General features: G+C 42.7%; 1 protein-coding gene across 5 annotated transcripts in view; it reads right to left on the bottom strand.

Moving 5' to 3' along the window:
* zswim8 (zinc finger, SWIM-type containing 8) overlaps positions 1-14,502 on the bottom strand; it is a 175,229-nt gene that overhangs the window by 141,432 nt on the left and 19,295 nt on the right. For all 5 annotated transcript variants that reach the window (XM_048616155.1, XM_048616158.1, XM_048616156.1 and 2 more), the window contains one exon: positions 1,053-1,206. In XM_048616155.1, the coding sequence (XP_048472112.1) occupies positions 1,053-1,206 (154 nt within the window). The remainder of the gene's footprint in view (positions 1-1,052; positions 1,207-14,502) is intronic.

Genomic DNA, 14,502 nt, shown 5'->3' on the forward strand with positions numbered 1-14,502 from the left:
GTTGCAGGGAAAAGTGCCGGGTGTGGTGGAGCTGGAGGGGAGTGTGGAGCGGACAAGGGAGTCACGGAGAGAGTTGTCCCTCCGGAAAGCAGATAAGGGTGGGGAGGGAAAGATGTCTTTGGTGGTGGGGTCGGATTGCAGATGGCGGAAGTGTCGGAGGATAATGCGTTGGATTCGAAGGTTAACTCCCCACCTACACTCACCTTTACTGGCTCCATCCCCGCCTCTTTGACCTGTCTATTTCCTCTCCACCTATCCTCTCCTCTATCCGCCTCCCCCTCTCTCCCTATTTATTTCAGAATCCCCTCCCCATTTCTGAAGAAGGGTGTAGGCCCGATACGTCAGCTTTTCTGTTCCTCTGATACTGCTTGGCCTGCTGTGTTCATCCAGCTCTACATCTTGTTATCTCAGATTCTCCAGCATCTGCAGTTCCTACTATCTCTCTCCCACATCCCATCGATAGGTTCTTTCTAAAATAAATGCTGTTCCCCGCATGACCATGTAATTGTTCATATACAACAGCAATAACTTGCCTTTATATAGCACCTGTAAATTAACAAACTTCATCAGCAAGGTATATCAGGAAATCTTAAGACAGATGACTAAAAGATTGACTGAAGTAGCAGGTTTGAATTATGGAAAGTTTTTTTTTTAAATTCATTCACCAGATGAGAGTATCACTGACCAGACCAGCATTTATTACCCAAAAAGCACTTAAGTGGGTCAACCACATTGCTGCAGGTTGGGAGTCACATATAGGTCGGACAAGATAAGGACTGCACTTTCTTCCCCTGAAGGACATCAGTGATCCAGGTGGGGATTTCCCCCCTGGAAATCGGCAATGGTTTCACGGTCATCATTAGACATTTCTTTCCTGATTTTTTTTATTGCATTAAAATTCTAACGGCAGGCTTCAAACACAGGCCCCCAGAACATTGCTCTGGATTAATAGTCTGGCCATCGCCTCCCCTTAAAGGTTCCACATTGTTGCCACAAATTGACTGCACAGGGGACCTGCTGCGAGACACCTGTGCCGTCTCTACTTTTCTCACCTGATATCTTCTTCGTTTTCTGGGAAGCTCCAGAAGGCGATGCGTAGCTGGAGTTGCTCGGGCACTGGTGGGTAAACCTTTTCGACAACTTCGAAGGGAATGTGAAGAGCTACCTGCTTGGCTGACAGTTCTACCAAAGGGGTGACGTGACCATCTGCAAAAGAGAGGGCGAGGTTACAAGCAAACTGCATTCAGGTAGTCGTAATAAAAAGAGGAAAAAAAAATCCTCACCAGCCTCTTCACAGAAGCATCAAACAAAATTTGACACTCAGCCACATAAGGAGAGACGTTAGGAAGGGTAAACAAAACCTTGGTCACTGTTATGGACGAGACCAAACCCCCTCAAAATATATTAAGATAACCCACACCCTAAATTTTTCTTATTTTAAAGGTAAACATAAGGTGTTGCTTTCCAGATGCAATTCGATTAGTCAAACTACTTGACATTAGTGTATGAATAAGTTGTCTTTTGCTTAAAGTTAAAATACAACTAAAGAAAAAATAAAGAAAATAATTAGCTTAGCCGTAACTCTATCAAAGTGCTTAACAAAATAACAGATACACTAATTATTATTAACTAACTGTTCCAATATAGTAACATCCCACAAACACAATGTAGGAGCAAATTACTGCAGATGCTGGAATCTGTACTGAAAACAAAAAATGCTAGAGATGACAGCAGGTCAGGCAGCATCCATGGAGAGAAAGCAAGCTAATGTTTCGAGTCTAGATGACTCTTCATCAGAGCTGACGTGAAGTGTGGAGGGGGCTGCATTTATGCACCCTTGGCAAAAGGCAAGTTCAGAAAATAGATCATCTCTCATGCAACTCCAGCAGCCCAGGAGGAAAGAAACTCAAGAGAAGACTCTGAGACTGGGTGTGGCAGGGAGAGATGTACTGCAGCAACAGACCCAGCAACTGCTACTGAAAAGCTAAGAAACTAAAAATCCTGGTTCTGAGAGCTTGACCAGACTCATTCAGGCAGCTTTTATTGTTCCAACTTAAAAATAAAACCAAGGCCTCACATACTGTTTATTCTAGTGGTGCAGCAGAGACCGCTCATCACTTCTGGCTTAAAACTGTTCTTCAAGAATAAACAATAAAGTACACCTCTTAAACTATAGTATTGTCACAGTCACAAACAACAGCATCCTCAAAAACAGAGGAGAGGGTGTCAGGGAGGGCACAAGAATGAGGGAGGGAATTCCAGAGCCTAAAGGCTTCAGTGGCAGGGGAACAGCAATGGTCAAATGGTTAAAATCAGGGATGTGCAATAAGTCAGAATAAAATCTGGTTTCTTTCAGACTTTTTCTAGTCTCCTATTTTGAGGCACGGTCTATACCTGTTTATTTGAATTAACTATTTAGGACAAATTCTCAAAATGTTAAGTGATCTTAATTACTAGAACTTCAGAGGTCTGTACTACTTCTACCGCACTCTAAAATAGTACACTAACAATAACTCCACTTGTGCAAATGCAGATCTGTTATTAGCTAATCTCAGGAGGTCAGTGTGACTGAATCCAGAGTTGAAATGCTGGCAATAAACTCATCCAAACAGATCTATTAGAGCAAGTGCATTGAGGTGCTATGCCACATAGGCTTGTGATATTAATTATTATAATAACCTTCATTTTTATCATTCATTCATGGGATACAGGTGTTGCTGGCTACACCAGCATTTATTGCCCATCCCTAATTGCCCGGAGGGCAGTTAACAGTCAACCACATTGCTCTGGGTCTGGAATCCCATGTGGACCTTGTGTCCCATGTAGGCCAGACCAGGGAAGGATGGTTGATTTTCCTCTCTGAAAGGAACTAGAAACATAGCTGTTCTATAGACTAACTCTATACACCTACCTTTGGCCCATATCCCTTAATACCTTTGCTTAATAAAAACATTTCTATCTCAAATTTAAAATTCACAGCTGATCCTGCATCAACTGCCATTTATGGAAGAGAGTTCCAAACATCCACCACCCTTTGCGTGTGGTTGTATTTCCTAACATCCATCCTGAATCGTCCAGTTTTCAGACTATACCCTTTAGTTCTAGAATCCCCAAAAGGACATTAGTGAACTAGATGGGTTTTTACAACTACTGACAAATGCTATATAGTCACTATTAGAATATCTTTTTAATCCAGATTTTTTTTCATTTGCAGCTGCACAGGACATTGGTTAGGAACAGAATACTTTTGGAATACGGCGTTCAATTCCAGTCTCCCTGCTATAGGAGGGATGTTGTTAAACTTGAAAGGGTTCAGAAAAGATTTACAAGGATGTTGCCAGGGTTGGAGGGTTTGAGCCATAGGCAGAGGCTGAATAGACTGGGGCTATTTTCCCTGGAACATCAGAGGCTGAGGGGTAACCTTATAGCAGTTTATTAAAATCATGAGGGGCAAGGGTAGGATGATGAATGGTCAAGATCTTTTCCCCAGGGTAGGAGAGTCCAAAACTAGGAGGGCATAGGTTTAAGGTGAGAGGAGAAAGATTTAAAAGGGACTAAGGGGCAACTTTTTCACGCAGAGCATGGTGTGTGTATGCAATGAGCTGCCAGAGGAAGTGGTGGAGGCTGGCACAATTACAACATTTAAAAGGCATTTGGATGGGTACATGAATAGGAAGGGTTTAGAGGCATATGGGCCAAATGGGACTAGATTAATGTTGGATATCTGGTCGACATGAATGAGATGGACCGACGGGTCTGTTTCCATGCTGTACAATTCTATGATTCTAATGATATTAGTGAACTAGATGAGTTCTTACAACAATCAACAAATACTACATGGTCACAATTAGAATTTTTTTATTCCAGATTTTATTTCTAAAAACATTGAATCCAAATTTCACCATCTGTCGGGGGGGGATTTGAGTGTATGTCCTCAGAATGCTTGGGTTCTGGATTATTAGTCCAGTGGCATTATCCCTACATCACCACCTCTCTGCATTATAACTTATCACAAATAAATAGCTCCACATGGAAATAAATATGAATTATTATATTTCATAACAGTGATGCCATTTTCATATACACAAATTACAATGTAAACAAGGTGGCCCAATAAACAGGAAAGGCAGCTCATTTGCAAGTGAGTTATTTACAACTAAGTACAATGCCTGGCCACTGAGGAAACACAAACACACATGAAACATTGGCCTTTAACTCGGAGGCTGGTCAGATAGATTATGCCTGATCCATACCTCAACCCCCGTCTATGCATCAGCCTCAGTAATAGTTACCACGTACGGGCTTTCATGTAAACAGAAGGTTTCAAGATCTCAAGCATTGTTGACCAGCCCTTAGCTGCAATAGCTGAGGAGCTAGACGCATAGCATTTCAACCAACACTGTACAGGTGCAATGCCCAGTGATTGTTGGTTTAAAAAAAAGGTTCTCGGTGAGGTTCAGTAGAGTACTCCAGATCAATGCTCTCTGTCCAATCTAGAAACTACCCAGCTTGCCCCTGTGAATACACTGAAGTCATTTACAGAACTTTTAACACCAGGGGGTTTTACTCCAAGCAGACAGGGGTCAGGGAACTATGCAGTCCTCAAAAACGGTTCAACCCTCTAAATATATCCTGCACCGTACTGAGGTACGTGCTGGAGACTGTCATGGATTGGAATCAAATGGTATTATCGCTGGACTGTTAATCCAGATAATGTTCTGGCAACCCAGGTTCGAATCTCACCACAGCAGATGGTGGAATTTGAATTCAATAAGGAAAAATCTGGGATTAAGAGTCTGATGATGACCATGAATCCATTGTCGATTATCAGGAAAAAGAACATCTGGTTCACTAATGCCCTTTAGGGAAGGAAACTGCCATCCATACCTGGTCTGGTCTACATGTGACTCCAGACCCACAGCAATGTGGTTGACTCTGAACTGTCCTCTGGGCAATTAGGGGTGGGCAATAAATGCTGGCCTAGCCAGCGATGCCCTCATCCCGTGGTGAATAAAGAAAGAAAATGCTTCCGTTGATAGGTATCAAGTCAAGTGGTAAATAGGAGTTTGGTGTGTTACAGTTCACATAAGGTATTGCTGTAGCAAGGTGCAATGTTTATAACTAAATTGTAATCAAGAGCTGTGGATACTGATGGTAGAGACTCCAACTTCCTTTCCATCACATGATTGACTAGGAACCTCTCCCACTCTTGCGGCTTGCTGTTGGCGTGTATTCAGAGGATTTAAAAAAACTGATACTAAGATCGATTTTTTTAAATTCACTCATGAGGTGTGGATGTCGCTGGCTGGGCCAGCATTTATTGTCTATCCCTATTTGCCCCTTGAGAAGGTGATGGTGAATTTCTTGAATTGCTCCTCTCTACCTGCTGTGGGTTGACCCACAATGCCAAGAGGGAGGGAATTCCAGGATTTTGACCCAGTGACATGGAAGGAACAGCGATACATTTCCAAGTCAGGATGGCGAGTGGCTTGGAGGGGAACTTGGTTGTTCTAAAAATAAATTCTACTAGAGTAGGCTAATCACTTCTCAAAGTACTTTCTCCTATTCAGGTGTGTGTAAGTACAACTGAACTAGTGGTACAAATGGACATGAACTTTATTTTCCTTAAAAACATTTTCATACTTTGTATGACCAGTGGTTTTCAACCACTTTTTGTTTAAGAAACCCTGTAATAATATGAAGAAATTCTGATAATCCCAAACGCTTCTCCCCTCACACCCCAATGGAGAGGCCAGCATAATGATAATATCACGGGACTAGTAATTTAGACTAATTTTCTGTGGATGTGAGCTCAAATCCCACCAATTTAAAAAAAAAAAACACAATTTTTAAAATTTTCAATTAACGGGATTAAAGCCAACCTAATGGTGACCGTTGTCAATGATCATAAAAACCCATCTGATGCTCTTTAGGGAAGGACCTGCCGTCTTTATCTGATAAAAACCAAAAGAACTGTGGACGCCATAAATCAGAAACAAAAACAGAAGCTGCTGGAAAAGCTCAGCAGGTCTGGCAGCATCTGTGAAGGAAAAAATCAGAGTTAACGTTACAGGTCCGGTGAGCCTTCCTCAGAACTGCCATTCTGAGGAAGGGTCACTTGACCCGAAATGGTTTCTCTTCACAGATGCTGCCAGACCCACTGAGCTTTTCCAGCAACTTCTGTTTTTATTGCCGTCCTGACCTGGTCTGGCCTACATGTGACTCCAGACCCATAGCAACGTGGTCGACTGGTGAGAGGAGAGAGATCTACAAGAGACCTGACAGGCAACGTTTTCACACACAGGGTGGTTCGTGTTTGTTTTATTCATTCACAGGACAAGGGGGTGGGCTCGATAGTTAGGCCAACATTTATTGTCCATTCCTGTGTAGAATGAACTGCCAGAGGAAGTGGTAAATGCAGGTACAGTTACAGTTACAACACCTGAGACATTTGGACAGGGACATGAATAGGAAAATGTTTAGAGGGATATGGGCCAGACGCAAGCAAATGGGACTAGTTTATTTTGGGAAACCTGCTTGAGATGGACAAGTTGCTCTGAAGGGTCTGTTTCCATGTTGTATGTCTCTTAATTGTTCTCTGAAATGTTCGTGCATGTCACTTAGTTCAAGTACAGTTAGGGACCACCAGTGAAATTAGATAGACAGACAGACACAGACACACACACAGAGTACTCCCAGAGCAAGAGGCAAGGCACCACCATCAAAAACTAGCCACTGTGATCAATCTGCAAATGTACAGTTGCACTTCAAATGCACTTTCTAAAAGTTGTGTACCACAAACTGTATTTCCTATATCTCAAAAGCACGATGTCTGAAAAGCTGATGGACTTTCCTGTTAATGAATTCGCACAGAAGTGAGGACAGACTGATACAAATAAAATGAAACAGAAAGAAGGGCCAAAACAAATAGCAGAATAAGTTAACATGCCAATATTTTTTGATGATTGCTTTCAATATCTCTTGCAAAAAACTTTGGTATGATTTTCATTTGTTCTGAACATTGTCTGAAACACTGTGGGGGATGCTTGTAGAGCGATTGTGTTCAGCAGATGCAGGCTGAAAATCACTATCATAGACACACTGCAGTTTGTGTCTGATTAACAGCACAGTAGTTTCTCAGTCACATCACCACAGATCTCACCCCGTTGTCTGTTATGTTAACACACTCAGAACGGTCCATCAGTGAAATATCTGCTGCACAAACGCTGTACAACCACATTGGGAATATTCCCAAAGATTCCCCTGCCCAAGTCCACCTCCACAAGCTTGAACTCTCAGTGCAGCACTGAGCATAGGATACAGGAGCAGGAGTAGGTCATTAGGTGCCTTGAGTCTGCTCTGCCATTCAATAAGGTCATGGCTGATCTTTCCACTCACCATAACCCTCAATTGCTTTACTGTTCAAAAATTTATCTTTGCCTTAAAAAAAAACAAGGTAGTCTCAACTGCTTCGCCAAACAGGGAATTCTATAGATTCACAACGCTTTGGGTGAAGAAGTTCCTCCTCATCTCAGTCCTAAATCTGCTCCCTCTAATTTTGAGGCTATGACCCTTGTTCTAGTACGTTGAAGTGTTGCACTGTCAGAGATGCCCTCTTTCAGATGGCACAGGTGAATGCTGCAGATCCCATGGCACTGCGTGCAAGTAGCCTCGAGATGAGGTGGGGGCGTTTGTTTATACCCAACTGCACCCAGCACCCACACCCCTCACCAACCCATCCTACCCAATACTTAACTACAGGCAACATTTAACAGACATCCAGTTAATTTTTTCAATGTGACCTAGCTGTTTGCAACTCAGATGCCATTTCCCGATTTAGCACCTCATCTCAAAACACGGAAACAAATCGAGTGGATAATTACTTCACACGGATTGCAACATCAAACCAAGCCCGAGGGCTCTTGTGGCACAGTGGTAGTGCCCTTACATCTGAGCCAGGATGCCTGGGTTCAAGTCCTATCTCCTGGAGGTAATAACATCACTCAGGAGGTTGGTTAGAAAATATCTAAAATCAAGGCTGAGTTTAAGGGTCTTGTGGCACACAGCAGATAGTGCCCCTATCTCTTGGCCAGAAGGTCTGGCTTCAAGGCTGACCTGCCCTGAAATCTTTCATACCATGCCTGAACATGTTAATTAAATATATTTTTTTCAAAAAACAAAATCAATCCCCCTGTTACGTGAGCAAGTGAGCTACCCAGGTTTCTGCCTAGTATTTGTGAAGCCTCCACAATATAGAAACACTCACCTACACTCACTGGAAATTAGAAGAATGAGAAGCGATCTAATTGAAACAGGCAAGATTCTTTAGGGATTTAAATGGATAAATGCAGAAAGTTTACAGTCTAGGACCAGAGGGCAGAATCTTACAGTAAGGGGCTGCACACTTAAGACAATGATAAAGAGGCATTTCTTCTCTCAGATGGTAGGGAGTCTGTGGAATTCTTTACCACAGAGGGCTGTCTAGGCTGGATCATTAAGTATATTCAAGATCAAGATTTTTTTTTTTAAAAAGTCAGTAAGGGAATCGAGAGTTACGTGGAAAAGGCAGGAAAGTGGAGTGCAACACGATCAGATCTGCCTTGATCTCATTGAACGGTGAAGCAGACTCGATGGGATGAATGGCCCACTTATGTTCCTACATCTTACACCACAGAAGATAGGAGGAGTAGACCACTTGATCCATCACACCTGCTCTGCTATTCAATATGATCATGGCTGATCTTCTGTTTAACTGCTATACTCCTGCTCTTTCCCCAGGCCCTCAACAGCTTTAGTGTTTAAAAATCTATTCCTTTTTTAAACATATTTAGTGACTTGGCCTCCAGAGCTTTATGCCATACAGGATTCCAATCTCAGTGAAATTATCATCTACAATTATAAAATTAAACATTATAGTTATGCATTATAGAAGTAATGTAGTGACATTATGATGGAATATATGCTCGCATCCTTAACAATAAATCAGTAAAATTTCTCTAAGCCGTGACAAAGACCGGGATCTATTGCCTGTCCATAACTGCCTTCAACGGGTGAAGAGCTGCCTTAATGAATTCAGAATTCAACTGTCCTTTAAAAAGGGGCAATTAAGAATTAGAAATAGAACTAATTTTATTGTCACACGCACTCAGTGAAAAGTTTCAAAGTTGCCACTTGCAGTACTATCTTAGGTACAACGGTACCTCAGTAAAGCTTCTTCAGTTTCAAGATCTTAGAAAATAGAGAAATAAAAAGTCCAGCGTTGTAGAAATATACGTTCATCACAATGGTCTTCCAACCCAGACCACACTGGCACCTAGCCTCCAGGCCACGCCATGCTTCATCTCGAGGGTTGTGAGGCTCGCAGATCACTCTACAATCACCTTGAGACCACGTTGAGGCCATGCCAGGCCAAGAGACCACCCACGTACCACTGGAAGATTGCCATGCCAGGCCGAGAAGATGCCACATCAGGGGAGCCAGAGAGTTAAAGGTCAGGAGTCACATATAAACCAGACCAGGTAAGGGTGGCAGAATTCCCTCAAAGGACATTAGCCAGTCACGTGAGCTCTTACAAAACCTGGTGGCTGCAAGGTCACCATTATTAATCATGGTTTTATTTACAAATTAGATTTAATGAACTGAATTTAAATTCAGCTCAGTTTAAAAACAGCTGCTGTGGTGTCAAATGTGTGTCGCGAACGTGGATCCAAAGCACAGGTCACTGGAATATTAGCCTGGGAACATAAACAATATACCACCACAACACCCGAGTTAGTTTCTGAGAATCTAGATATTAGACATTAGAAACACCAGAGAAAAGTATCCTGTCCCTGGGGGCAGAGAGATAACTGCAACTGCACTGAGAGCAACTGCTCTCACAGAAACACTTACACCAGACTCAACATTTTCCCAAAGTAAGGACAGATTCACTCTTCAAGTTACTATTGAATTTGATTGGACATAATCATGAAATCATGAAAACGACAGGATCAACCAGTATGAAATGGTAATAGTAAAGAATACATTTGAAATCTACATATGTTGGCTTCACTTTAATTAAAAACACAGAAGATTGCTAGTTCAGTCACCAAATACCCCACCAGAAAGGGTATGGAGATTTAGAGAATCGAGTCCACACCGACCCTCTGAAGAGTATCCCACTCAGACCCACTCATAGAACATAGAACAGTACAGTACAGTACAGGCCAGGCCCTTCGGCCCACGATGTTGTGCCAACTTATTATCCCACTAAGATCAATCTACTCTGCATACTCCACATTTTACTATCCTCCATGTGCCTATCCCCACATTTTACACTTAAAAGTCTCTAAAGTGTCTGACAAACACTCCTTTACCCTATCCCTGTAACACTGTATTTCCCATGGCTAACCCAGCTAGCTTGCACATCCCTAGACACTGTAGGCCATTTACAATCCATTTAACATCAAACCTGGGTCCCTGGCACTGAGAGGCAGCACAGCTAACAACTGAGCCACCGTGCCACCCATATCAGCGTGTCAGAGTATCCGCACGTGAGATATTCCTCTTACTCATCTCGAGTCCATGCCAGTTTCAAATAAAGGTGGAGGTTATAGATTTGTAAAGGATCTTTTTTCCTAAAGTAGGTGTGGCAAAGGACAAAGTGAACAGCTCCTGTCAGAGCAATAACACAAAGGCTGACAGGCCTTCTGCTGCGAAGTCTTGTAACTGATAAATCATTGGTGACCAGTGGAGAAAATATTTTCCAATTTTATTTTATTTCCCAGATATTTAAGAAATTAAAGGTGCCAGGGGATAACGGGAGGAATTAGGACCGAGGTAGATCAACCATGATCAAGGTGAATGACAGAGCCAATGGCCTATTCCCATTCCTATATTCCTTTGCTTCCATGCAATTAGGACTTAATCCCTTCACCAAAATAAGATCCAAATTTTAATTCACAAAAATTAAAAATGAGAGAATATTAAAAGCAAGACCATTCTAACTTGTGAGTTTGTAATGTTAGTTTTTTTTGTAATATAGTCATTTTGTGGGATGTGGGTGTCTCTGGCTGGGACAGCATTTCTTGCCCATCACTAATTGCCCCTTGAGAAGGTGGTGGTGAGCTGCCTTCTTGAATTGCTGCAGTCCACCTGCTGTGGGTTGACCCACAATGCCCTGAGGGAGGGAATTCCAGGATTTTGACCCACCGACAGTGAAGGAACGGTGGTATATTTCCAAGTCAGGATGGTGAGTGGCTTAGAGGGAAACTTGAAGGGGGTGGTGTTCCCATGTATCTCTGTCCTTGTCTTTCTAGATGGGAGTGATCGTCAGTTTGGATGTGCTGCTGGAGGATCTTTGGTGAATTTCTGCAGTGCATCTTGTAGCTAGTACACACTACTGCTACTGAGCCTCACTGGTGGAGGAAGTGGATGTAGTGCCAATTAAACAGGCTTCTTTGCCCTGGATGGTATCAAGCTTCTTGAGTGTTATTGGGGCTGCACCCATCCAGGCAAATGGGGAGTATTCCATCACACTCCTGACTTATGGCTCGTAGATGGGGAGTCAGGAGGGGAGTTACTCACCACAGTATTCCCAGCTTCTGACCTGCTCTTGCAGCCACTGTGTTTATGTGGTGAGCCCAATTGAGTTTCTGATCAATGGTAACCCCCAGGATGTTGATTGTGGGGGATTCAGAGATGGTAACACCATCGAATATCAAGGGACGGTGGTTAGATTGTCTCTTACTGGTGATAGTCACAGCCTGGCATTTGTGTGGCGTGAATGTTACTTGCCACTGGTCATTCTTGAAGATTAAGACAGGTAATAAATGATAACCAAAGAATTAAATACTATCCTATTTGGAGGAATTTAACCTGTTATGTAGGCTATTGTAAATTCAAATATTCAGATGATCTGATTATTCAAACATTTTTCACTGAGTTCTAACATTGCTTATTTCAAGTTATTGGGTAATATGTTTTTAATATGTAAAAACACATTCTAAATTATCAGGAGCAGGCTGTACTATTACATATAATATGGTAATCAACTGTTATCTGCCAATTGATAAACTTGAGACAATTATATCTGTGTTAGCCATTCACCAGGGGTGGGGAAAGGGGTTAGTTTGTCATCTCACACAATACTGACTGATGCTTATTGACAGCTTGTCAGGAGACCTGTTAATAGCAAATGTTGCAACTCTTTCATGTACTTTACCGCAGCCAGTTCCAAAAAACGTAGACTTCTGAAGCTGGCTAAGTCTTCTCTCAACGACTTCAATTACTTATGGCCTGTCACCTTTGAAAAACCTCACACTCAGATTTTGTGGGTGTCTGCCACTCCGAGAAACAATCCAGGGAGGGAATGGAACGTGCTTCAAAACTGGCACCAACTTCACCCGCCTCTGCTGTTCTGGATGGCGACCGAATCATTTATACAGTACTTTGGAGGTTGATTAAAAAGAAGAGGTAATTAATGCAAAGTGCCATTCCAAAACCAGCATATCATACGATAATTCAAAAGAGTTCCACCCTCGGGAGACTGCGTGGAGTTTGCACATTCTCCCCATGTCTGCGTGGGTTTCCTCCCACAGTCCAAAGATGTGCAGGTTAGGGTGGGTTGGCCATGCTAAATTGCCCGTAGTGTTCAGGGGTGTGCAGGCTGGGTGGGTTAGCCGTGGGAAAACACAGGGTTACAGGTACAGGGTTGGGTGGGAGTTGGTGTCTGGATGGTATGCTCTTTGGAAGGTTGGTGTGGAGTCCATGGGGCAAATGGCCTGCTTCCACACAGTAGGGGATTCTATGAGTTCATTGCTACTAAGTTTGGTTCAGTGCTGGTGTTCCCACCTCTGAGCCAGGAGGCCAGAGTTCAAGTGGCACCTGTTCCAGAGGTGTACCTTAACATCTATGAACAGGTTGATTAGAAAATATTGAAAAGCAAAGAGATCCAGCAAAAGATGTAAATCCTTCATATTGCAAAAACAAATGCTACTGGCACTATCATTTAGCTTCCAAGATCTTCTCTTGGATATAACACTCCAACAACTCAAGCTCAACACCTTTCCTGATAGTCTGTTCCCTTCGTAACACAGTAAATCCTTCATGTCCCCTCTGCTTCTTTTGCTAAATCACCTTGAAGCTGTAGATAATTTTAATCATCCTGTTTGGATACGTTACGATACATGAGGTGGGACTTCAACCCAAACCTTCTAACCCAGAGGTAGGGGCACTACCACTGCACCACATGAGTATTCCTGCCTTAAGTCTGTACCTGCTGGTTAACAATCCTTTAGCCACTTGAGACAGTTTCCCCTCACTTGTTCTATCAAAACCAGTCAAGACTTTGAAGATCGCTACCAACTTTCCACTTAAACATCTCTGCTCCAAATCTCTTCAACCCTGCACCCCACCCCCCAAGACTTTGACGTCCTTCCTAAAGTATGGTTAAAGGCACGACACAGCAGAGGAAGCCTAATGATTGATTTGTTTAGCGTCTAATCCACACTCTCTTTGTAAAGCCAGAGGTATGAAGGATTTATAAGGGCTCTCGTGGCAAAGTGGCAATGTCCATACCTCTCAAACATAAACAAAAACAGAAATTGCTAGAAATGCTCAGCAGGTCTGGCAGCATCTGTGGAGAGACAGAGTTAACATTTTGGGTCGAGTAATCCTTCCTCAGAACTCCATCAAAGAGAGGAGCAGAATTTCTTCAAGGTGGGCCTGCCTAGAAGAGATGTGGCAGTAAGTTAATACACCAAATAAAAACAGAAAGAATTTGTGTTCCTGTTTACAGCATCCACAGTTCTTTCAGTTTTTATTTCGCTCTCACCCATAAAGCCTGGGCTCAATTCCTACCTGCGTCTGATGTGTGTAATAACATCTCTGAACAGGTTGATTAAAATAATTCTGTATGATTTCCAAACAGCATTCCCAGTTTGTCCTACCATATTCAAAGATTGATATAGAATAAAAGAACAGTGAAGCACAGGAACAGGCCCTCAGCCCACCAAGATTGTATCGACACATGATGCCTTTCTAAACTAAAAACCTTTTGCCTGTATTTCCCTATTTCCTGCCTATTCGTATATCTGTCAAGATGCCTCTTAAACATTGCTATTGTATCTGCTTCTAACACCTCCTCTGGCAGCACACTCCAGATACTTACCACCCTCTACGTAAAAATATTGCCTCTAACAACTCATTTATACTTAGCTCCTTTTACCTTAGATCTCTGTCCCCTCGTAATTGACATTTCCACCCTGCCAAAAAGACTACAACCGTCTATTCTATCTATGCCTCTCATAACTTAATAAACTTCTCTCAGGTCGCCCCTCAGCCTCCTACATTCAGGTGAAACAAGACTGAGTTTTGTCCAACGTCCCCTTGTAGCTAATACCCTCTAAACCAGGCCAGGCCAGGTGTCAACTTTCCTGCTCCTCTGATGCTGCCTGACCTGCTGTGTTCCTCCAGCTTTACACTGTGTTGTCTCCGACTCCAGCATCCGCATCTCTAGCATTG

The sequence above is a fragment of the Rhincodon typus genome, chromosome 34, assembly GCF_021869965.1.
Source record: "Rhincodon typus isolate 14 chromosome 34, sRhiTyp1.1, whole genome shotgun sequence".
Taxonomy (NCBI): Eukaryota; Metazoa; Chordata; class Chondrichthyes; order Orectolobiformes; family Rhincodontidae; genus Rhincodon; species Rhincodon typus.